This window comes from Phycodurus eques, chromosome 9 (assembly GCF_024500275.1).
Source record: "Phycodurus eques isolate BA_2022a chromosome 9, UOR_Pequ_1.1, whole genome shotgun sequence".
NCBI lineage: Eukaryota > Metazoa > Chordata > Actinopteri > Syngnathiformes > Syngnathidae > Phycodurus > Phycodurus eques.
Window position 1 is genome coordinate 19,559,939 of NC_084533.1, and position 25,301 is coordinate 19,585,239.

General features: G+C 39.7%; 2 protein-coding genes across 3 annotated transcripts; both read right to left on the bottom strand.

Annotated features, from left to right (window-relative positions):
- Positions 1-286: 286 nt before the first annotated feature.
- Positions 287-9,643, bottom strand: hprt1 (hypoxanthine phosphoribosyltransferase 1). Of its 2 annotated transcripts, none has more exons than XM_061686169.1 (10): positions 9,553-9,643; positions 9,381-9,448; positions 6,160-6,266; positions 5,083-5,266; positions 4,920-4,985; positions 4,724-4,741; positions 4,555-4,637; positions 2,696-2,742; positions 2,535-2,605; positions 287-2,088 (listed from the first exon to the last, which is right to left on the bottom strand). In XM_061686169.1, exons 2-10 carry the CDS (start codon positions 9,405-9,407, stop codon positions 2,041-2,043), a joined length of 651 nt encoding a protein of 216 aa, XP_061542153.1. In that variant the 5' UTR covers positions 9,408-9,448; positions 9,553-9,643; the 3' UTR covers positions 287-2,040. The 2 variants fall into 2 exon arrangements, with proteins under 2 accessions (XP_061542153.1, XP_061542152.1); XM_061686168.1 differs by having other exon boundaries at positions 288-2,088; positions 2,535-2,611.
- Positions 9,644-10,324: 681 nt separating this feature from the next.
- On the bottom strand, positions 10,325-23,409 carry phf6 (PHD finger protein 6). Its single transcript, XM_061686298.1, has 11 exons — positions 23,266-23,409; positions 21,467-21,628; positions 15,931-16,032; positions 14,129-14,262; positions 13,996-14,042; positions 13,724-13,878; positions 13,476-13,619; positions 13,282-13,386; positions 13,053-13,186; positions 12,770-12,906; positions 10,325-11,316 (listed from the first exon to the last, which is right to left on the bottom strand). Exons 2-10 carry the CDS (start codon positions 21,596-21,598, stop codon positions 12,777-12,779), a joined length of 1,083 nt encoding a protein of 360 aa, XP_061542282.1. The 5' UTR covers positions 21,599-21,628; positions 23,266-23,409; the 3' UTR covers positions 10,325-11,316; positions 12,770-12,776.
- Positions 23,410-25,301: the final 1,892 nt, after the last annotated feature.

A 25,301-nucleotide genomic window follows, 5' to 3' on the forward strand; every position in this document is an offset into this window, starting at 1 on the left:
GGGAGCTAAGCCCTTCTAGTGCACGTTTGTTTCATTCTGAAATTTTACCCCAAAGTCAAATACCCCTAACTTTTCGTGAGTAGAACTCCAAGACTTAATTGAATATAAACTTTTTAAACAAAAAAAATTAACTAGTCAAGTGCACAATGTTAAAGCCGTACCAGAAAATATTGGATGTTGCATCCAAATACAAAGGTGTCAGTGTGCCATCTGGAACCAAGAAACATTCATTCAACGTACCTTACATTCCTATAAACGTTTGGGTGGCTAATACATAATCAAACATTAATATTCAAAAGTCTGGATGTGTATATTTATTGAACAGCACAGCAAAACGTGATAATTTATAATGTGGCACCACTGGTTGGGCGCTTGCATGGAGTAGAAAAACAGGTAAAGGTGAACACATTGGTCTGGTTAACAGTTTCAAAACTAGAATGTCTTATCTTTTGTGTACTCATTTAAGTGACAAGATTAAACGGGTCATATACTGTATTGATGCGATTTCCTTAGGAAAGCAAATGACAACAAAGCATCATCCCACAACTTGTGAAAACATTGAAATATGGGCATATACGTGTTACTTTCAAGGAAAAACAGACTAACAAATGTTAATCTTTATTGTAAAATGTTGAAGACAGTGACATTGTACTGCACATCAAGCTAGCAGCATTGCTTTCAATATTGTAAGTGCTAAATGTTCAAACTACAACTCAGTGATGGGTCAAAAAGCATGTGGCCACAATTATTGGGTAAATATTATTATTATCATTCAGTATGTATCTATCATAAATAAAATTATACCTACAGACATTTTATTTTGTCATTTTTTAAGAGCAATAATTACAGTGGAGTAACAAAAACATTGCCTTTAACTGTATATTGTAAATTGTTAGCCTAATAGCCAGTCATTTTTAACTTACTGTCACAATATACTGTAAAGAAAAAGTACCAATGTGCTTACGGTCTTTTTTTTTTTTTTATGTCTGTGTAGATTCTCAGTCATGGAAATCTGCAAACCTTGAATTGAGGCAACTGTAGCCTACAGTTTTTTTCTTGTTTTCTGAAAATGTTAAGAAAATAAAAGCCAATTGTTATTAGGCTCATGAATTGCAAATTAAAGGAAGTAACAATCTCTATCACACAGAGAAAGTTGCCTCAATGTTGTGAGTCTATGAAAAATTGGCAGCATGTGCTTGTATATAATTGGTATATCATACACACCAGCAGACACTGGGTTTGACCAGTAATAAGATGCTAGTTTAATATTCTAAGTGTGGAGAGAAAGTGAAAAGTGCTGAGGAGACTAAGGCCCACCGCACACCGCGTGACACAGCCGAACCCGACTGGAATGGACCATCGCTAAAAAATGACAGCTGATGACTCATACCCGCACGTTGAGTGAATTTACGTACAGAAGCACTGCAATGGACAACTAGGACCCTGTGTAGGGTTTAGGGGCTCCACATACAATATAGTATAGTATGTTGTACTGTATCACTTTTATCAAACCATAAAACCATAGTGTGATGGTCACGGAAGAAGTGGGTTACTACAAAGAGAGGAAGTGGGTGAGAATAAAGGAGAGAATTTGGACATTTTCATAACTAGTGATCCTAACTTATCAACCAAGTGATAGTTAAAAAAAAATAATAATAAATACCAATGCAGAATTCAAAATCACAAACCCATGCTGTGGCCTTATAGTCTCTGAACTTTGTCCAAACAGTAAGGAAAAAAAAAAACTGCTTTAAAAGGTTAACCATTTCATACTTCAGAAAGGTTAACCATTGACTTCCCTACTAATTGTGCGCAGTTTCGTGGATTTATATCTGTTGTATTGCCCAAACTTGTCTTTATCTGAGGCAAAAAATTGAAACTTGCGAGGCAGTGTGGAGGGAACTAAAATGGGCAAACGTCACAATATACGGTGCACCCCAAGGATAACCTGAGGCGGCAATGTTTTTTTTATGATGACTCAAAAATAAAATTGGCCTTAAAAAAACATAACCAGCCATAAAAAAAATACAAAGGTCCTCTTCACGCCTTGTACTTCTCCTTCCCTGTTTCGCTAATGACGCAAATATGCTGAAACACAAATGAAGCCCACAATTAAGAATTGTAACATGCGCTTAAAAAATGATAGACTTTGTATTTGATTGAATATGTTAGTAGTAGTAGGAACTTCGCGGATCTAATAATTGCACACTTTTTAACATTTCCTACATGTACTGTTATCTCGTTATGTACTTCCTTTATGAACCACAACTCCCACATTTACTTTGTTTTGAACACGAGTAAAGGCTCCTAACACAGAGAAGACTACATCCAATCATTACTTTAAGTGACAACAACCTTGCATCATAACATGTTTTTAACTGAGAGTTAAGCCGTATTTCACACACATGCAGAAACATTTTATGAGTAAGTTACATGAGCGTTTTGGAAACGCGTTTGACCATGGCTACCCATTGTTATGAGCTAAGATGAAAAGTAAATTGTCATCGGACGGTAGCGATATTGAAAATACTCACGTTTAGATCTCTAAAGTACTCGTTGTAGTCCAGTGCATATCCCACAACAAATTTGTCAGGAACCTCAAAGCCTATAACTGAAACATAGGAAACCGATCAGAAACCTCAGTTCACAGAAAACACACCCTTGTTGTTTTCAATAAAACAAAGTTCTAACTCACAGTCCGGTCGGTATCCAACACTTCTTGGTGTCCTTTTCACCAACAAACTGTAATACAACCAAGTTAAAATTACTTAATTTAATAAAAAACTTTTGATTTCGCGGCACGGTGGACGTCTGGTTAGCACATTCGCCTCACAGTTCTAAGGACCCGGGATCAAATCCAGCCTTGCCTGTGTGGAGTTTGGATGTTCTCCCTGTGCCTGCGTGGGTTTTCTCCAGGTACTCTGGTTTCCTCCCGTCCACCGTGCCGCCAAAAATGGTGACGTGTTATATACTTATTTCAGCCGCTATATAGATACATTGACAATAAACAAAGTTTAACTGGGAGTGGCATTCAGCAGCTTAAAGTCTCCCTTTTGAAGATTTATTCATTACTCCAAACTGCTGCTTGGGAAGCGAGCCAAGTTAAGTTGATCTAAAAAAACTCATAAGTCAGATCAACTGTATCTTGAGGCACACCACTGTATTATAATAGTTATCAACAAACACCAGCTGGGTGCTCCATTTGTTGTTTATTTGTGCTACTGTATTTATTACTTGCTGCTCCGTACAGCAAACTTTCTTCCTGTTTACATTCCCCTGATGGTTTGTTGTTGATACAGTGGGAATTTTCACTAAACACCAACAGAACCGAGTCACTGATGGTGTAGTGGTACACTCGCCTGACTGGTGCGGGCAGCATGTTCAGTTCCCACTCAGTGACGGTGTGACTGTGAGTGCGAATGGTTGTCCGTGTCTATATGTGCCCTGCGACTGACTGGCGACCAGTTCAGGATGTGGTCCGCCTTTCGCCCGAGGTCAGCTGGGATAGGCTCCAGCGCCCCGTGACCTTAACCAGGATAAGTTGTGTTGAAAATGGGTGGATGGACCAACTGAACCGGGGCAGAGCATTTGGACCAGACAAAGTGAACTATAGGTGTGAAAGCACAGAAATCTTTTATTCAAGAAAATAAATTTTGTTTGTTGTGGTTTACAATTTTCAAATCTAAAAACTACTGTATACAGGGTTGATGATTTTATAGTTTTGGTACTCAAAATGACTGAAAATGAAATAAATGCCTTAGGTGGATACGTTTGTATTTTGTTTACATTTCTTTTGACAACACTGTGATAGTACTGATAACTGTGATTAATTTGGTCACTAAGACCGTGATATAAAATTTTCATAATGTTTAATCTTTAGTCACTTATTGGTTGCTCCAGTTAAACGGTTGTCATTGATTGCAACTGATCAACTAGTTATTTTTAGTTAACTGTCTAAGTACTTTTGAGCCACTGGTAATGGAGCTACCCTCAAAAGTACATTGTCCACTGTCATTGTCCAAATACTTCTGGACCTAACTGTAAAAAAATAAATAATAATGTACCGGCATTACCAGATAACGAGCAACCCTTTACTGCTCAGTGACTGTTTTTTTTTGTCAATGTCTTTATGTCTCAAAAGTGTTCTCTGTCAATTGACTGTCTGTTGTAGTACTAGAGCGACTCCAACTACCGGAAACAAATTCCTTGTTTTTTTCGGACATACTTGGAAAATAAAGATGATTCTGATGGCTACATGTACGGCTGCCACCGTGGGGGACCTACATGTCGCCTGCCACCGTGGGGGACCTAGGTTCAAGACCCCGACTGGACCATCCGCCAACATCCCCCAGACTCACGGCTGTGGTGTCCTTGAGCAAGACACTGATACCCCGAAATCTCCCCGAGCGCTTCAGCTGCCCCCTGCTCCAGTGTGTTCCACTAACATGTGTATGTGTTCACTGTGATGGGTTAAATGCAGACAACAAATTTCATGTGCATGCATGCATGTTCATGACAATAAAAGGTGATTCAAAGAGCAGGGATTTACATTACCTTGCCACTTTAACCATTTGGGGATTGTACTGTTTAAGGAGTTGTAATAATGTCTTCATTGTCTTCCCAGTGTCAATAATATCCTTAGAGACATGACCAGAGAAACTCATATTAAAAATCTTATTCAAGTTGAAACTCAACTACCATAATATTGAATGTATATACATACCTCCACAATCAACACATTCTGTGAAAAAGAAATGAAATTAAGTTGGAGTGGAAACATTTTATCTTAACATGCAGCTGAACGAGGCTGACTTGAGTATGACTCTCTTTCTCTGTGTCTGTACATTGCAGAGTAACACAGGAAGTTCACTCCAGCAGTGTGACAATGAGTGCCGCTTGTCATTTGACAGATCACTCACCTTGCCTGTCAGAGTAGACAAGTCATCTCCTCCAATGACTTTGATTTCTCCTGTTGACTGGTCATTCTGCACAAAGAGGAATCAAGCAAACACATTGCAGATAACAAATGCAGTTTTAAAAAAAAGTTATTTATGCAAACAAAACATGCTCTTAAATAATTACACAGTAGCTCTTGAGGCGGATGAAGTCCACAGTCATTGGGATGGAGCGGTCGCTGTTCCTGTTCAGAGCCTTAATGTAGTCCAGCAGGTCTGCAAAGAACTTGTAGCCTCCTTTCAGCACACAGAGGGCAACAATGTGGTGCCCTCCCATTTCCTTCATAATCTCCCTTGCCAGTCGCTCTGTCCTGTGATCACATGGGGGAGAGGGGCAAAGAGAGAGGACAGATCAGTTTTCTGCTACAGTCAGCAGTTGTTTCTACTTATTTTCTGTTTGTGTAAGCATACATTGCATCATTTCTAAAGCTCAGATAGAGTCCAGCCTATAACACCAAAAATGTCATTTCCAGAAGCCATGCATATTAAGAGATGTGCCCTTAAAGATGAGTAAAGTACGGTTCATTGGTTCACAACAGTCCTGATATACGGTGTTTTGAGGTTACGAATGGCACACAATATAGTCCACGGTGCACCTTGCACAAGAAAGCAAGCTCAGTTATCGCTGTACTAGTGTTTTTGTTGTTTTATATTTATAGCCTGGAAGCGTTTTTCTTGCATTCTTTCTTTACTGTAATTATGACTTTACTGCTAGATTAACATAGGTTAGTGATGGACTTCCGTGTTTTTTTTTGGGAGTGGGGGGTGATGCTTTTTTGGCAACACGTAGTTAAAAACAAAAGAGCAGAACAAATCAGCAGACTCACATTCAAAGCAGTAAGACAAGTGGTTTATCAATACATATTTGTCCCATGTAACCAAAGTTATACAAGTTAGAGTGTTACTTAAAACACTACTTGTACCGTCAATAGGTATCATGATGGCACGATTTGATCCTGGAGTTGATTTTTTTTTTATTTCCATGCTTTCTTGTGATTTTTGTTCCCCCTCCCAAATATTGAACAAATTGTTTTCAACATCAAGAGGTTCCACTGTAAAACACAGCATCTTGGTACCTAAATAATAGTAATCCTAATACTCTTCTTAATAATGCCTGTCCAGTTTTCAACTCCAAACATATTTACAAAATAATCACTAGACAAACCTCCTTTAAGCAGTAGACACTGAAAACGTGACAGCCCACCTGTCCAAAATAAGTCCGTGTGGAATGTAGACCCTCTCTAAGTCAGATGCATAGTGCTTTGGTATGCAGAAGAGGTCCAGATCGTACCCCTGCTCCTCGTCAGTGATCTGAAAGGAAGGATATAGGGGTGTTACCTAACATTAGATTAATTTGATAAAAGAGCAGTACAAGGTAAGATGACAAGGTCAGTGGAGCTTTACTTTCCCATGTGAAGGTTCTAACATGTACGGCACACTACAGTATGCAGACCCTCATCAAGGCCAAATGGTTATAATTTGGAAAAGGACGACTACACAATACATACATAATGTGCATATACAGCATGTGTAGAACTACACAATGTAAATCGCATGGTTGAAAATGGTTTAAAATTAAATGGTTTAATTCTGCATCTTTGACATACATACCCTTATACATACATACCCTTATAAACATATGCGCCTATATTTTACCGTTACATTTTGAAACACATGCCTTGTTCAATACCCTGTACCCTCACCAACATGAAATAGGTTATTCCTTCGTATACTATACAGTATATGCCACACCTTTCAGAAATTTCATGAAAATCTGTGAAGTAATATTTGCGTAATCCTGCTAAAAAGGTAAAAACTACACATTTCACAGTGCAACAAAGTTGTAGTTGTAGTAGGCTGTACAAACCTGAGAGGAATTTACAATTTAGGCATTGTTAAAATGTCCAGATTTTTCTCCAATTGCAACCACTAAATGTGTCTAGAGTAGACCTCAACAGCTATACAGCGATTTTTTGAAAACACTATACAATATTTCCTGTATTTTGTCAAATACCCTCCAGCTCTGCACAACTGTTTGCCTGATGAACATAGATGACATAACTGGTGTCATGTGAAAGCTGAGAAGCTGGTCCAGTGCTTGAGGTGCCTTGGAAATAACGCAAATGACCACAAGCAGACTAAAATTTTCAAGGTCACACGATCAAAGAGTGTTTCCCCCCCGCCCCCCACTCACATAATGTGAGACGAGCTCGGTCTAGGACAACCTCAAAGTTTGTGCAGGCAAATTCCATGTTTGACAACAGTGTACTTAACAGCACTTGAACTTGTGATACATGAGCTAAAATTACATATTTACTTGCATGTAATTATTTTTGTATTTTGTTTTTTATTAGCAAGTTTGCTTTACTTTCCTCAGTAACTATATATTTTTTTAAACAGACAAAACTGCACAACTTATTGCTAACATACAGTATTTGAACAGTTTCTGCCCAGAGTAATGAATAAAAACAAAACAATAATAACATAAATAAGAATACAATGTGCGACTGGTTAGAGCGTCAGCCTCACAGTTCTGAGGACCCGGGTCCAATCCCCGGCCCCGACTGTGTGGAGTTTGCATGTTCTCCCCGTGCCTGCGTGGGTTTCCTCCCACATCCCAAAAACATGCATAAATTGGAGACTCTAAATTGCCCGTAGGTGTGACTGTGAGTGCGAATGGTTGTCTGTTTGTATGTGCCCTGCGATTGGCTGGCAACCAGTTCAGGGTGTACCCCACCTCCTGCCCGATGAAAGCTGGGATAGGCTCCAGCACGCCCGCGACCCTAGTGAGGATAAGCGGCTCAGAAAATGGATGGATGGATAATAATACAATGTATTTTTTGTAGTCAAAAAGTACTGCTTTGTAGAAGCACATACATACATGGACAAAATTGCTGGTACCACCCCTCTGTTAATGAAAGAAAACCCCACATGGGTCACTGAAATAATTTGAAACTGAAAAAAGTAATAAGTAAAAATGTACCGAAAATTAAATGAAAATCACTACTTTTAAATTATGGTTCAATAGAATCATTTAAAAAAAAAAAAACAACAACAATGAAACAGGCCTGGACAAAATTGATGGCACCTGTAGAAAAGGTTGAAAATAAATTGACCATAGGGACATGGTCGAACAAGATGTGTCTTCGAATTAGCATCACAGGTGTCTTCAAACTTGTAATCAGTCAGTGTGTGTGTGTGTGTGTGTGTGTGTGTATGTGTATATATATATATATATATATATATATATATATTTTTTTTTTTAAATATATATATATATATATATATATAGGAAAATTTATGATAATACAAATGGTTACTAAAGAGCCCTGAACAAGTCAACAACCAAAGAGATTAAAGGTGAACTCCAAGATCAAAGTACTTCAGTGTCACACAGATTATACTAGCAGTCATTGTTTGAGAAAACGTGGACTTCATGGGAAACGACTGAGGACGCCACTGGTGAAAGTAAATCATAAAAAAACAAGACCGGAATATGCTGCAATGCATACTGACAAGCCACAACGCTTTCTGTGACAATGTCCTGTACTGAACATCGGTGAAAGGAATTGAAACATGTATGGAGAAGGCACCCTTCAAACTTGACACAACTGGAGCGGTTTGCTCATGGCCAAAGTACCTGGGATATGTGCAGAAGCCTCGTTGAAGGTTACAGAAATCGTTTGATTGCAGCGATTGCAAGAAAATCTGTTCAGGATAGCAGCATCTTCGTCCAGGCCTGTTTGCTTAGTTTGTTTTTCTAAAATGTTTCTGTTGCGCCACAATTCAATATGTCTGATTTTCAAGGGTTCATTTTGTCAGTTTCCAAGTTATTTCAATGACCGTGGTGTTTTTTTCCCCCCCATTAACAGGTGTATCGACAGTGTTCTCCAAGTGTGTAAAACACAATTTTGTTGTGATATTTGTGGTAACGAGATGAAATTCGATTGTTTGAGGTGTCTTTGTGTAATGGGTGATACACAAACGTATTATTTGCACAAGCTCTGGTCATATGGGGCACATGCAGATCTAAAATTGTTACTAGAAACACACACTCCTTGCTTACAGCTTGTAACACATTTCTGTCTACCGTCCGCTGTAGAGTACAATCACGTCTTAACATTCATTTATTCTGATAAATCCATATAGTGTGGTAATGTGGAGATTTTATTAAAAAAAAAAAAAAAAAAAAAAAAACGTCTGAGTCACTCACACAAAGCATGGTGGGCGCGTGCGTGTCACCCTCGCCACGGGCCACGTTTGGAAACGTCGTCAAACACTAAACGTATTGAGTGAGGCGTGTTACAAACGGAGCATTAATGACATACACGAACTTAATACAACACGGTTACGTACGAGCTGCGAGCCGTGGGATGTGCCCACAGTAGATGTCTTATGAGCACGCCAAAAGTGAGGGAGACCTACCACAATACACTGGCCGGATGTCGCCATGTCTATTCCTGTCGGGCTTCCCTTTAATGTACCTCTCGCTCCTAGATAACAGAACGAAAATGCACAATTCCTGATGTTACCATTCCCTGTGACAAATTGAGAAGCTAGCTGCGTCGCTACTGCTGTGCCCTTCCGGCTCACTCACCCCCAGGACGTTTCTCCACTCGAGTGGCGCGCGAACGTTGTCACGACGATGCAGGAACGAGGCGAGCACCCAAGGGGCAGGATTTGTCAAGCCCGCCCCCTTCTACAACCGACGCCGATGAGAAGCTTCCCGCACAGCCTGGGGACTGAGCAGCATATGTTATTAAATATTTATATAAAATAAAAAAGGTTTGTCCCCTTCCTGAATTTTTTCCCCTTTTGAATAATTAAAACATTTTAAAAATGAGCGCAGAGGATGTATTTCAAACTCCCCTGTTGCAGAGCAAAACTGTTCCAGCACAAAAGGTATACAGATCCACCATTCTGCAAGGCCATGCAGCTGAACAGGACAGATACAGGTGTGTGTGTGTGTGTGTGTGTGTGTGTGTATATATATATATATATATATATATATATAAAAAGAGAACTTTTTTCTCTTTCAAAGAAGAGATCATAGAAAGTCAGTTATTAAACTTAAAATTATCATTAAACAGGAACACAACACAACCAACACGGATTAATTCTGCATCTTGGACATACAGTATGGACGGCATTTTAAACCATGGGATTTACATTGTGTAGTTCTACACATGCTGTATGCACATTATGTATGTATTGTGTAGCATTTTGGCCATGTGTATCATGTCCTGGCCTCAAAAAAAGAATTTTTTTTACTGAGACTGATTTCAATGTGGGGAATAATGAGCATCTCACAGGATACTTTTCCTTTGGTTAATAATAGGTAGATTGTTGAAGAATAAAAACAATTATGCAAAGAGAAATCTGTGCATTTATATGAATTCAATGCACAAATTAATTTATTGAAAATACTAAAAAGGCAGAATGAATGTTCCAAGTGAGCATAAGTTTCAGTCCGGTTCAAGAATGTAAAACTAAATTCACAAAGGTACACAGTGACTTCATCTTCATTTGGCTGGTGTGACATTCCTCTCGGAAGCGGAACACCAAGTTACCAGCTATACAAGTAGTATATCTTGTTTTTTTCCCCCATCCAAATAAAAATACCACATTTTTCAGTAAACATGTAAAATACAGAACATTTTCGATTTCCAAAAATGATTGGTTACATTTGTAGATACATGTAACATCACACCAAACAAAGTCAAGCCAACTTTCCTGAAGAGCTTTGTACTGTGCTCTTTAGCGGCTAAATAGAAAAACAAGAATCCACCCTTAAATGTGGACGAATGCAAGTGCATGCCAGTAAATCTTGGATTTATGACCTGAAATCCAGATATTAAAAATTACTCATGATTACACAGTAGCACATGTATTACATATCAAGAAAGAAAGGCTAACTGAGATATTTTTAAAGATATGATTAACAAAACAAAATGATAAAACTGCACAACTTGGTAAAGATTGGTGATAATTATTGTGAGGGAAAATAAAGATTATGGTTTCATCATGTGTAGTAGTCTGTGGGGTGATAATTTAGAATTCAGTCTATCCAGCCAGTCCTTATTCATGACAGTAGCACAAATAGTTGAAGATATATCCATGACTCTCTTGTGAATGTTAACCTTTGGCTTTTCACAATTCTGCAGGAGTCCATGCTCTGTAGGTACCACCAGTGCGTGAAAAGCTCATCTAGTCTCAATTGCAGTGTATCCATTTATTTGGGAAGGCATGGTGTTGAGGACAGTTTTTGGGAAACTAAATACCACAACTTTGAAAGTAGGCTGAGATTTTGTATAAAAACGCATAGCTGTCCCACGTTTTGCTGTTTGCGCAACCATCAAACCTGTAAAACAGAAAAAGCAACCAGGTAACTGCAAATACATTTTAAACCTCAACTTATTGGGGTTTTATTGTTGCGGATGGAAAACATGATCGCCATGTAAATGTGACAATTCAGAATTGTTTTCTTTAAATACATTAAACAATTTGTAATCTAATTGCTGAAAGAATGTACAAAGACAGAACTGTGTAGTACTTAATTGTGGAGATATATCACAAAACCTTTTTTTTTTTTTTTTTTTTAACAATATCCGTTTTCGGGATGTTTTGAGCATGGCTAAAACGGCACCCAGTGACACACTTGGGCGTCCAGGATGAGTCGCCCCTCCCCATTATATAACAACCAAGCGCCTTGTTCCATCACCAGGTATCCGGCCCAATTGCGAGTTACCTAGTGAAAATCATATGCCCAATTTCTACCACAACAGAATGCAGTTAGCTAGCTGTACTTACAACACGAAAATGCATCTTCCCTGGATGCTAAAATGTACAGATTAGCTCGGTGTCAATATTCAAATTCCCAAGTGTTTTGTATTTTGTGTTATTCAGGCTACTGTATTATGCTTAAACAAAGCATTGTGGGGTTTATAACTAGCAGGAAGTATGTGCTCAAATGTCTGTCATTTACTGTGAGCCACAGGCTGAATATCGTCTGCCACCTGGTTTACAGGGAGCCTTGTATTCTGATTAAAATCGGGTTAGAAGCCCAAACCGAATGAAAATGCTGCATACTGTATAAACACCTCAATCATAATTAACAGGCTGAATCCGAATTGAATTTTCTTTAGTTCTTTGCAGTTTGTGACCGTGCACGACTGCCCAATGGTCAAGCAGAACAACGGAGACGCACCGTCCTTGACAACTCACTATATTGACGACGGGGATTTTCAAATGAAAAGTCATTGCTTACAGCCTAATGTTATTGTCTTCTATGCAATCCGTGATTGCACATTTATTCAGTTAGCCCATACTAAAGTAGAATTTTTTCGGGTACATTTATTTTTAATCTATCATTTATTCTTATTTAAAGATTCATTCTGAATTGAAAACTGTTACATATTGTCTACAAAATATGTTTTCCCTCACATGAATAATTGTGATTAATAATGATTACAATATTGATCAAAATAATCGTGATTATTATTTTGGCCATAATCGTGCAGCCCTATGGGATATGTAGACACATGCCAGACGTACAAACGTATTTGATTAATAGTTGATAGTTTAGCGGGCCGTGTTTTCAGCGCATTTAGTGAATATGCCCACAGCATCAGAAAGCTGAGAGAGCATCTCAATTTTTTGTCATTTTAAAGCCTGGTTTCATATACTTTCAATACACTCCAAATTTGTCAGGCTTGTTGACTCTTCTCTGTGGTGTGCCACATTCATAAGATTTTTTATTTTCACTTTACAGGGACTTTAACATTGACAAAGGTTTATGGACTTGAAATACTTACATTGTCTCTAGTTGCCATTCACTTGCATTGACGGTGTTCCTCCGTGGTCGATTGCTGCTCTCTCTCTACTGCGATTCTCTCGTTCTTCATCTTCCTCATCCCGCTCCTCATTGCCACTGTGATTCTTACAATAGAGTCTAAAATAAAGGACGATTTGTAACTAACTCCGAACAATAAGAATTCATCCTCCACAAAGCTGTGGCTCAATTACAATCAAAGGGTGTAAATAATGGCTCGTTCAAGCATTTTATAAGACTAGAAGGTTAGTCAGAGTAGTGCTCACTTGTAGATTCCACGTGCCATGTTCTCAATGTACTTGGCTTTGTCCTGCAGACCGCAGTGATAGTGGTACGTCTTCACACAAGCTTTGATCTCACACCCGATGGTTGCACCCAGCTGGGTACAAAGCGTGCATTTCTACAAATACCGTAAGACAACCACAAATTCTGATTAGATGATATTAACATTTCAGAGAAATTAATAAATAAACAGGATAAAGAAAATCTTTTAACCATTCTTTTCCCCCTCTTAATCTCTTGGATTACGGTTTTCACATCAAAATTCCCAAATTCAGCCCGTGATGTGGTGGTCAATTGAACTGTCCCAGATGAAAAAAGCTGTAAATCAAGAATAGAAGATGCAATAACACATCACATTCACAACACTAAAGTTCCTCCCTTAATAGTATACATACACACACCCTTACCATGCACTTGTAGTGAGCAGCCACTTTTTTGGAATTATCTGTGTGAAGCACACCCCTCGTTTCATTTTCTTCATCACCAGCATGGCAAAAGCCACAGCGCTGGCCGCTATCACCCGGACTGGTCCGAAGAGGCGACCTTTCCCGCTACAACACACAGTACACCACTGATAGGCCAAATACAATCAACGCACCATGCAAATGAACGTCACAGACACTAAAAATGTCTGTGTGCAGGCGAGTTGCCTTACATGTGAGGAGGTCTCCTCGTCTGCAGCATGAAAGGAATTGGAGCGAGTGTCTTCTGACTGGCCACGGACCTTGGCTCTTCCCTTCTCAAATCTTCCTCTGCCCCTATTTTGTGGCAGCGAGGAGTCAGAGTCATTGGCCACACCTTCCTCTTCAACTAAAAACAAAAAATATCAAGAGAAACCTTTTAAAAACTCATCTGAAAGTTGTACAAGTGAAATGTGTGGAAAAGTGCATGAATTAGCAGATACTATTACATAGTACACAGACTTACCTTCAATGTCTTCTCGAGAAGCATCTCTATGTTTGCGGCAGTAAACTCTACAATTGCGAGTAAGTAGTAGTTCAATAATAAGTTTAACGAAAATATTGTTTTTTTTTCCAGGTCTAAAGGAAAAGTAACTTACAGGTAAGTTCCTTGTGATGCATTCTCTTTAACCTGGGCTTTGTCCTTTACAGCGCAGCAATAGTGGTATGTCCTCCGGCACGTATTCACATCACAGCCAATAGTAGCACCCGGCCGGTGACATGATGAACACATCTGTAGCAGTACATGTTAAGAGGCTCTCAAGTCTGAAGTTTCAGTCACGCAATCAAAAACAACCCAAGCATAATCTGCAACGTCACATACAATCCTTTCCGTGATCTCAGTGAACATCTGATTTGATTTTAATACATTCCGTTCCATCATGAAACCTTGATTAACTTTATTAACCAAGTGTTTTGTAGATTACTTGAAACTACCCCACCCTCTCTCCCAATACCAGCTGGGATAGGCTCCAGCTCACCCATGACCCTGAGTAATGAGTAAAATATTAATGGAAATAAAAAAACAGATACAAATAAATACCTGCTGTTCCTGCTTTGTGCACCTTGGCCTCTTAGGGGCAGTGTGGTGCATGCATGGAGATGTGTATGGAGATACACACTTATGATAAAAAAGGTCGAAGAAAGTCAGGTTGTAACTTATTAATATGACTGTTATTTCACAGATTAGGAAGAATATATGTACGTGAGCATTGTTATATTACCTGTCTGTATGTGTTCCTACAACATTTGAGTGAATATGTAAATATTTTGTTAGCCCATCAATAGGGGTTTTCCATTGTGGTATGCTTTAAGCAGGCAAGTTTCGAGAACGAAGCTAAACCAAAGTATTTGTTGTATTTAAATATACGTGTGTAATTATTCTTGTTGTGCGTTTAGCTTTACAGTAAACGCCAACTAGGGTGTCAATAAACAGTTTAATGCATGCTCAGGGAGGGCAGAATAACATACGTCACACGATGCTACTGCAAGCAACACAGGTGCATTCAAGGGTGCTTTTACAGCGCAGGAAATTGCATACATAGACCGTGCCGTTCGGCACATTGTTTTTGTTTATGTTTTCATGATTGTGAGAAGCCAAAATCACAATTAAATTTGATTAATCCCCCAGAAAACAGGTACGTTCATTAATAAGAGATAACTCCTGGTTCAATGCTGCATCTCCATACATCCATCCATCCATCTTCTGAGCCGCTTATCCTCACTAGGGTCGCAGGCGTGCTGGAGCCTATCCCAGCTGTCATCGGGCAGGAGGCGGGGTACACCCTGAACTGGTTGCCAGCCAATCGCAGGGCACATACAAACAGACAACCATTTGCACTCACATGCACACCTACGGGCAATTTAGAGTCTCCAATTTATGCATGTCTTTGGGATGTGGGAGGACACCGGAGTGCCCGGAGAAAACCCACGCAGGCACGGGGAGAACATGCAAATTCCACACAGTCGGGGCCGGGGATTGACCGGGTCCTCAGAACTGTGAGGCTGACGCTCTAACCAGTCGGCCACCGTGCCGCCCGCATCTCCCTACACTGGCACTGAAATAGAGAAATGCTGGACGCGCAATCTTAGAACCCCTTGTTGAAACTCTTTTGGGGGAGGAAAAAATAAATAAAATAAAAATGACAAGTAAAAAGCAAAACAGTTACTCATTTGACACTGGCTTGACTGCATTCTCGTGAGGTACAGGAAACTGTGGTCTCACAAGGTATATATGTATGCAAAGTTCAACATCTTTAGTTTTTGTCTGACGTGAGGTAAAATTCAGAACTCCATTTCTCCAAATTCCATTTCAGAACTGTATGGTTATTCGAATAGGAAGGTTCCACTGTCCTCTTTTACAACTGTCTTTGTTAACGCAGTGTTAACAAACAAGACTCACCAATTTGTTTCCCCTTTTGATCTCCTTCTTTACGTCCTCAACGGAAAAACCTCCAATATTTTCATTGTCTGAGTGCGACGAGACCAGGGCAGAGGAGAAAAGCTATGCCACAAACATGAAAAAGAAAAACATTTGTGCAGCCACCATCAAAAGTTAAACTTGTTTTACAGAATGTGTTATTTTATGCATTATAAGTAACGTTATTATGCTTTAATTAAAAATAGATATACAACATTACATGTACGTTTCCTAAATCTATTTTTCCTAGATGTTGGGAAAGGGGTCACATTAAATGTGGTAAAATTATTACAAAACATTTTAAAAAAGTAATGCAGAGATTGCAGTCCGAATGCATTACAAACCAAGTACAGAATAAGTCCTTCAGAACAGAGATTAACATGCAGTTGATAAGTTTAAAAAAAACAATGATAAAGGTAAGACAATAATTGGGAAATTTCACTTAGACGCATACCATTATTTTATTTTATTTTTCAAAAAGGTGCAAAATGACATGTAGGATCCCATCTAATCAGGGAAAGCCCATCGTAAGATGATGCGAAACCAAATTGTACACAGGACAAATGCTAGGACTACAGAGAGAGAGGAGAAAAAAAAAAGAAATTAAGAATGAATGCGACAAATTGGGTTTGGTCCAATGATTTGTAGGCATAGTTTTGTTTAATGTTGACATTTTCACCCTCATTTTGCATCCAGATGACCTGCTTGTAGAGGTTTTGTTAATTGCTGACTAGTTTGTGTTCAAAGTGCAGCAGAGTGCTGACAACATGTAGAAACACAGTCAGAGCCATAAATATTGGGCCATCAACACAATTCTCATCTTTTTGTCCATAAACACCACCACAATGAAATTAAACAAACAAGTTGTGCCTTAACTGCAGACTTTCATCTTTACTTTGAGGGTATTTAAATACAAATCAGGTAAACAGAGTAGGGATTACAACAGTTTGTATACTGTATGTGTCTCCCACTTCTTAACAGTCCTATCAAAAAAATTTTTTATATTTTCATAATCTTTTATGTCCTTTTATCGGGTCTGCAAGACAACTTGGGTTAGAAATGCCCAGAATGTCCTTTTTCAAGATATTCAAGTAAATCGTTTACACCGAGCAGTTGAAATTGCTGGATTTTATTTCAAGATGGCGCCTACCCCAATGGTCGCCACAGGAACGTGCTCTCTAGTACTGTGTATGTTTTTGACCTTTTCGTTTGTCTTTGGAGACATTACGTGACTTACTTACACAATGGACGACTTTCTAAACATTAAGGAGTCTACTCTGGACTTTCTTTCACCAACTTTAATAAATCCCCTTTTTTTTAATGTAGGAATTACCCACTGGCGGAGCAGCTGTGGTCTATGTAGCATAGAGGAAGCAAAGACGATGCCACAAAGGGAAGCATGCCGGAGTGCAGCTTAGGTTTCGACAGTGTGGATTCCGAATGCCGCTCCCGTCGATTCACCTCGCAAATCTACGCTCTCTACCCAACAAAATGGACGCGCTTCATCTTCTCACTAAGACCAGTAAAGATCACAGATGTTGCGCCGCCCTGCGTTCACAGAGACATGGCATTGCGAACGCATCCCCGATGTCACGGTAATGCTTCCCGGCTTCCAACTTCACCGAGCGGAGCACGACACGAAGCTATTGGGGAAAAACAAAAAATGGCAGAATATGCTTCTATAGCAATGAAAAATTGTGTACCGACATCACAGGGCTCAACACACAATGCAGCCCGGACTTAGAGTTGCTATAATTTAACTAAGTCATTCTACTCACCACGCGAGTTTGCTTCATTCATACTCACCGGTGTTTACAGCCCTCACAGGCGAACACGAACGCTGCACTGCAAACACTGGCTGACCAAGTAAACAAACTTGAAAAAAAAGCACCCAGATTCACCCCTCATTATTCTTGGGGACTTGACAAAGAAAATCGCAACCACGAACTCCCTAAATACAAGCAGCACATTGACTGCCTCACCAGGGAAAACAACATTCTGGACCACTGCTATACCATGCTCGCAGGTATTCCACGCGTCTGATCACTGTTTAATTCACTAAATCCCAACATACAGGCACAAACTTACATGTGCGAAGCCTGTGGTAAAAACAGCGAAGTGGACCAATGAAGCAAAGACTGAACTTCATGACTGTTTACACTACAGAGATTAGAGTGTCTTTGAAACTTCAACTGGCAGCCTGGATGAATATACGGACAGTGTCACATTCTATATTAGTTTCTGTGAAGATGTGTGTGTATCAACAAACTCACTTTGCACATTCAATCACAACATGCCCTGGTTCATTTCCAAACTTCCCCAGGCTAAAGAGGACCCCTATTGAAGTCGGTACAGAGCTCAGTACAATCGGGCCCAGAAAGCAGCTGACAAAGGAAATTAACATCGCAAAGAGAAATTATGCAGAAACGCTGTAAAACCTGTTTACTGCTAACGACTCTAGGTCAGTCTGGAGTGGATTCAATTGCAAACCAACTACAAGCGACCCCCCACCCCCCAAGCGGAGAACAATAAAGGATTGGCTGATGACTTAAACATCTCCGACTCCAGATTTGAAAAGGACACTCTCACACCCACCCAGCTGCACCACTGACAACCACCATCACACCTCTGAGTCCCCATTCGGCATTGACTATCCACAAAAATGACGTGAGACATATCTTCAAACAACAAAAGATCAACAAAGCGGCAGCCCCAGTCCTTGTGTCCCCATCCTGCCTCAAAGTCTGCAAGAACCAGCTCGCTCCAGTCTTTACACAGATCTTCAATAGATCTCTGGAACTGTGTTAAGTACCATCCTATTTCAAATGCTCCACCATCATCACAGTCCCCAAGAAACATGCAATTTTAGGATTGAATGACTGCAGACCTGTCGCCCTGACATCTGTGGTCATGAAGTTGTTTGAACGCCACCTGCTGGACCACCTCAAGAGCATCACAGGAATGGCCTGTATAGTTCTTCTCTCAAAGTCTTCTTCGAAGAGTGGCTTGTGATACCTTCAACCCTGCCCTGTGGAGGTTGGCAGTGATGTAACCGACTGTTGTCTTTGGGTGTTTCTTCACAGTTCTCACAAGGTTTCTGTCATAAACTGCTGTTGATACCCTTGGCCGACCTGTTCGATGTCTGTTGTTCAATACACCAGTAGTTTCTTTTTCAGTACATTCCAAATTTTTATATTGGCTATGCCCAATGTTTATGCAATCGCTTTGATCGATTTTCCCTCTTCTCTCAGGTTCAAAATGGTTTGCTTTTCTCCCATAGACATCGCTCTGGTATTCAGGTTTGCTTAACAGCAAATGCAGTTTTCACAGGTGAAACCCAAAGCTAAAAACAAGCACTATCTAATGTTTGAGCAATCTAAAAGGCAACACCTGAGCAACTAGAAACACCCATCAGTCACATGTCCCAATACTATTGCTCAGTTAAAAAGTGGGTGGGTTCCAACAAAAGGTGCTCTGTCCTTAGTTGTTTAACACATTTAGATGTAAATCCCATGAAATAAAAGATAGAATTCTGAACTTTTGTCTCATATTAATCTTTTGATATGAAACCCAAATGTCTTCAGTATACAACAAAAAGAAAGGAATTGACCTCACCGTTCCAATACTTTTGGAGGGGACTGTACTTCCTGCGGCTTCTGAGGAAGCACGGCTGGCCACAAAAGGCTATTGAGGCAGTTCTACACAGCAGTCATTTAAATAGGCAGCACAGCAACTGATGGACTCGACTTGATGCATTTGGTGAATAAAGTGATTCTGATACAGAGGGTACACCAGAAGATGTAAACCATTAGTGAGCCTCAAAAACAGATTGCAAAACAACATACAAAAAGGCCTTTGCAGTTGTAGAACAACATCCTATAGACAGATGAGACAAAGAACAATTTATACTAGACTGATGGGAAGAGGAGAGTGTAGAAAAGAAAGGAACTGCTCATGATCCAAACCTCATTAGTCAGATCCAAACCTCATTAGTGAAGCGTGGTGGTGGTCGTGTCATGGCATGGGCATGTATGGCTGCCAATGGAACTGGTTACCTTGTATTTATTGATGATGTGACTGCTGACAAAAACAGTAGGATGAATTCTAAAGTGTTTCAGGCAATATCTACTCATAATCAACCACCTGCTTCAGAACTCATTGGATGGCGCTTTTCAGTACAGATGGACAATGACTCGAAGCATACAGCAAAAGCAACTGAAGAGTTATGTTCAGAAAAATAAGTAGACTGTTATCCAATGGCCAAGTCAATCACCTGACCTGAATCCAATTGAGCATATTCCACTTATAATGCTCCAAGAACAAGTAGGAACTAAAAAACAGTTGCAGTAGAGGCCAGGGATGAAATCCAGAAGCTGTTGATATCTATGCACCCCAGAATTCAGGCTGTAATTGACTGCAAAGGATTTGCAACCAAATATTAAAAGGTGAAAGTTTGATTCATGATTGTTAATTTGTCCCATTACTTTTGGTTATAATTCCCACACTGATTTGGATGTCAATACCCTCAAATTAAAGCTGAAAGTCTGCAGTTGAAGCACATCTTTTTCCTGTCATTTCAAATCCATTGTGGTGGTATTTAAAGCCAAAAGGAAATGAGAATTGTGTCGATGTCACAATATTTATGGACCTGACTGTATAGCTTCCTATTCCACTTTTCACAATAAAAGCCCAGAGACATCGTTCACTGCAAGATTATGTTTGCCTCTCTCTCGTTCATTCATATATATATATATATATATATATATATATATATATATATATATATATATATGTGTGTGTGTGTGTGTGACACTAACTGTGAATAATACACTACTCAGAATTATGAGGGGAGAAAGGTAGACTTTAGAAATCAATAATACAGGACAATAAACTCTAAATTACAAACAAGAGGAAACAAATATTGAAAGCGATCTATCTAGAGGCATCTAACATGGTAGCATCTAATATATAATGAACTTCTGAATCTGTATAATTAAATGCTCTATGCACACAGATGTACCTAATGCAATTATGTATTTATTTATTTTTAAATGGTGTTTTTATTTTTATTTTCTTCTATTTGTTCCCAATAAAACAAAGCAAATGTTTTAAGTGAGTCTTGTGTCATGTTAATAATTTTCCTAAATGCCTATTGTAATTAGCCATAAACATGTCTATTTGTTTCTTTATTAATCCCATCAGGAATACTAACATCAATAACTAAATTGTTATTTACCATTTATGTTCCAGGTCATAAACCACATAAGGATGAAACATTTATCTGACAGTATACAGTGGCTATTACATTTGCCAACATGCACCTTCATCAAAAATGCATTAACAAATCCAAATATATATATTGACAAATATTTGTCAAAAAATAGCACATTTCCCGGTGATTGAAACCCAGGAAGAAAAGGGCATAATTATTATTACATTTAATAATGTTGACTAGTGATAGTTAAATTACTTTCTAGAGCCACATGCTACAAGTACAACACGAATGGATTCTGCTCACCATGCACTTATGGTGGGCTGCCACCTTCTGGCTGTCAGACACTAGCAGCTGCCCGCACTCTTTTTCCCGACTGGTTCGACAAAAGGCGCATTTGAGCAGGCGAGCTGCAGCACCTTTCCTCTGCCCAGACATGATCCGGAGCGCTGAAGAGTGGATGGCTTTCTAAGTAAAATCAAACAGTGCAAGTTAAAGGACAAACTGGATGAGACAGGCTTAATTAATAACTCCTCATCCAAAGCAGTAAAACTGCTACAACCACAGTATGAGTGATGAATTGAAGCCATAGGAAAAGAGCAAAAGATACAACTGGAAACAAAACTTCAGCTGACTACAACAAGCAACTCTATAAAGCTATTAAAGACAACAAAACAAGAGCCATGTATCCTCAAGACACAGACGGGCTCCACACAGAGTATAGAAGAGTCATCTCTTCCAGTGTAACGGATGTACAGTATAGATTATGAACTATTATATCAATGGAAATTTTCTTAAATAACCAATTGAGAAATACTGTTTGTGTATAATGGCGATAGTAGTTTATTCCAATGGCACAGCAGAGGCTTGTGGACGCAACATCAGTGGTCACTGTAACTATAATTATATTAAATTAGGCAAAATCAGAACCAATCAAACTATATCTGACATGTATGCCAGGTACATGACGACTAACTACGCATATGCGATTCTGAGATGCTGCAATACATTGTGCTAACACTAGCTGCCCGGTATTTGTGTACTATATATGTATAAAAAAAAACTCATTTTTCATTCATTCCGCCAGAATTTCTTTTTTTAAATATGTGTATGGAAAATGGGCAGTTTTACAACATTGTGTTTGTTATATTACACATTTAAATCGTTAAATTTAACATTATTATGTAATTATTGTATTATATTAACAGATTTATATTAAGTACATCGATTAATATGATACATTAATGAGGCATTGGGGTGAAAATTAAACCACTTCAGTCAACAAGGGTCAGCTCTTCAATTTTCTCATTATTTTCAGGTATGTGCGTTTAAAATGGTGCTAAGCGGGCACGATGGGTATAAAACACGGGACGGTTTCAACATGAAATTCAACATTAACGTCAAAATAAGTGAATTTTTGCATACATGTATCAAATATATATTTGTTTTTCTTAAGACAAACAATGTACTGCGACGCCTAGAACGAGCCATAACTGCCATGATAGCAGAGCCACCATCGCCTCGCTGCGGTGGCTAAGGCGGCGTGCAAACACACATTCAGCCAATCTAAACGACACTTAAATGTCTCATTACAAAGCCAACTGTTCGCCAAATAATCCTCCTAAAATGTACTACAGTATATTACACGGCGAACATCGCGAGGAATATGTGCCTGTTGTAAATGAATCGAGGAAAGTCCCCCAGATTTCTTTGTACAAAGTTTGGAATTAAAGGGGGTGTGTAGGTCCTTCTCCCACAAACTACCTATAAATTGGTGATTTTTAATTTTTTAAAACTGGGGACGTTTTAACGCCTCGAAATGTTTCACAAGGCCCCATTTTACAAAATACAAAAAGGCCATTGGTCCGAAATGAGGACTTTTTGGTTCGGGGGTAGTGAGACGCGGAAAAGCAGCGAATATTTCCCTTTAAATGAGTGATATAGTCATGACAGAACCGCTTCGGATTCGAAAGCAAAGAGCGCCATACGTGATGGATCCCTGAGAAGAGAGCAGCTCGGCTTGGGCGCCAGCACAACGGCCTCGAACCACAACAGGCCACGGAACACATTGGCTGTCTCGCTCGGCCGCGATACAAAAGTCTTACCTGCCAACTATTATCTTACGGCGACAATTGTTTAAGAATAGCGAAAGTGTGGCGAGCGGCGACTGAATTTCTCCCCGTCCTTCACAAGTGATTGTGTTGCTTTCCTCACTCAACTACGGTTAAGCTAGTTACCGAGGCCTTCCACTCGCTACTTCCGGATGTGGCTTTCAGAATAAAAGCTACGGTGACGAGTTGCATTCTGGTCTTTGGAAATTTGAAAATATGATTTCGTACACACGGATACAAGATGCTTAACTATCTTATAGTAAGTACAGTATATTGTATGGGAAACCGGAGTCGCTGCAGGGAAGCACAGATCCATGTTTGTCATGATGAAATCATAACCTAACAAGTTGATCAACTGTAATGGGGAGTACCGTATATTCAGGTGCATATCAATTCATATTCATATCAAACAATGGTACATAAGAATAAAGACATAAACACCTTTACTGCAATCATGTGAGTTGCACAATTTGCATGTGTTCCCCTTCAAACTGCAGTTACAAGCATAAATGATCCTAACTACTCATTAAACCCCTTAAACTCTAGTCTTTATATATTCCTAATAACGGGAAAGACATGCAATTGTTCTGCCCAAGGTTAACTGGGATTGGCTACAAAATTGATGGACGGAAATTTATGAGTAATAGTGTTTTCCTGTGTTTATGTGATTTATATGAACACACCTCTATACAGTACTGTATGACATGGTTGACACATACAGTTCTATTTACTATTCACTTGATATCTGACATTGGATTGATATTAACAGGAGGTACTCGGTTTACCAGGGATTTCATTTTTGGTGGAATTCTAGCATATAAACCAGATCATGCTGTAGTCTATCTCTAACGCAGTGATGAAGTCATATTTACTGTATATACTTGAAAGGAAGTACAGCGATAACTGAACATGTACTGCGTAAAGATGTATTATATCACTGCTCAAAATAGTTCATTGTGTGCCGTTTGTAGCCTCAAAATGTCATAATTGCAGTAAATATTTGTATGAAAATCACTTCCAGGCCATAAATATGTAATTATCCAACTAAACACAGTAGGTACTGTGCACCTTGTGCCGCGTGAATACATCTTCAGAGGCGTAATTTAGTCATTTGGGGGCCCAAGGTAAAATCCACTCATGGGGCCCTCCACATCCATGTATCGCAAAGAGAAAAAAAAAGTGTGAATTTGAGAAAATTCCCCTATATTCTAAACTAGATATCGTCCTTAAAATCATTCTTGAGGATTATTATCTCGCAAGTGAATCATCTAAATACATAAATCAACATTTAATATAGTTAACCATTCTAACTGCTTTCATACTTAGATCTTCGTGATGACAAGGCAGCTTGTGCTAGCTTCTCCCCAGCTCAGACCAAAGCAACGTTGCGCTTCACTTGACAAAGGCGCTTGCAGTGTCCAATTCCGCACCTGATGGCGTTCGCGACGGCCTTCAGGACTTGGAGCAATTGAAATTCCCTAGACCTATGTGACACTTTTCTCCACGGCCTGGGTGACTAGAACAAGGATGAACCGGTGGTGCATGTTCTTCCGCCCACACTGGACGGAGTAATCGAACTATCTACCCAGCTGGATCTACGCATCCAGGCTTCGAGACAAAAGAGGAGGCACGGGATGACGGGTCACCAACCTTCAGCCTGCCCTCACAGATCCTCCGTTATCAGCAGTCTGTTTTTCTGCAGTGTCACCGTCAGGGGGGCCTGAAGCCATGGAACTGGAGCATACCAGCCTCGCCTGGTGGAGTGGAGGCACAGCTGACAGGCCAACCTCTGCCTGTACTGTGGCCAGGCTGGCTATTCTGTCTCTCGCTGTCCAGTAAAAAGACGGGGCTGTCGCCAACCTCCAGCCTGCTGCTCTCACGGACCCTGTCCCATCTCTGTCGGGTCACCATCAGGGGGGCCCAACCCATGCAACTAGGCTGCACCAGCCTCAACCCAGAGGAGTGGTAGTGTCAGCCAAAGGCCAATTTCTGCTTGTATTGTGGCCAGGCCGGACAGTTTGTCTCCCTCT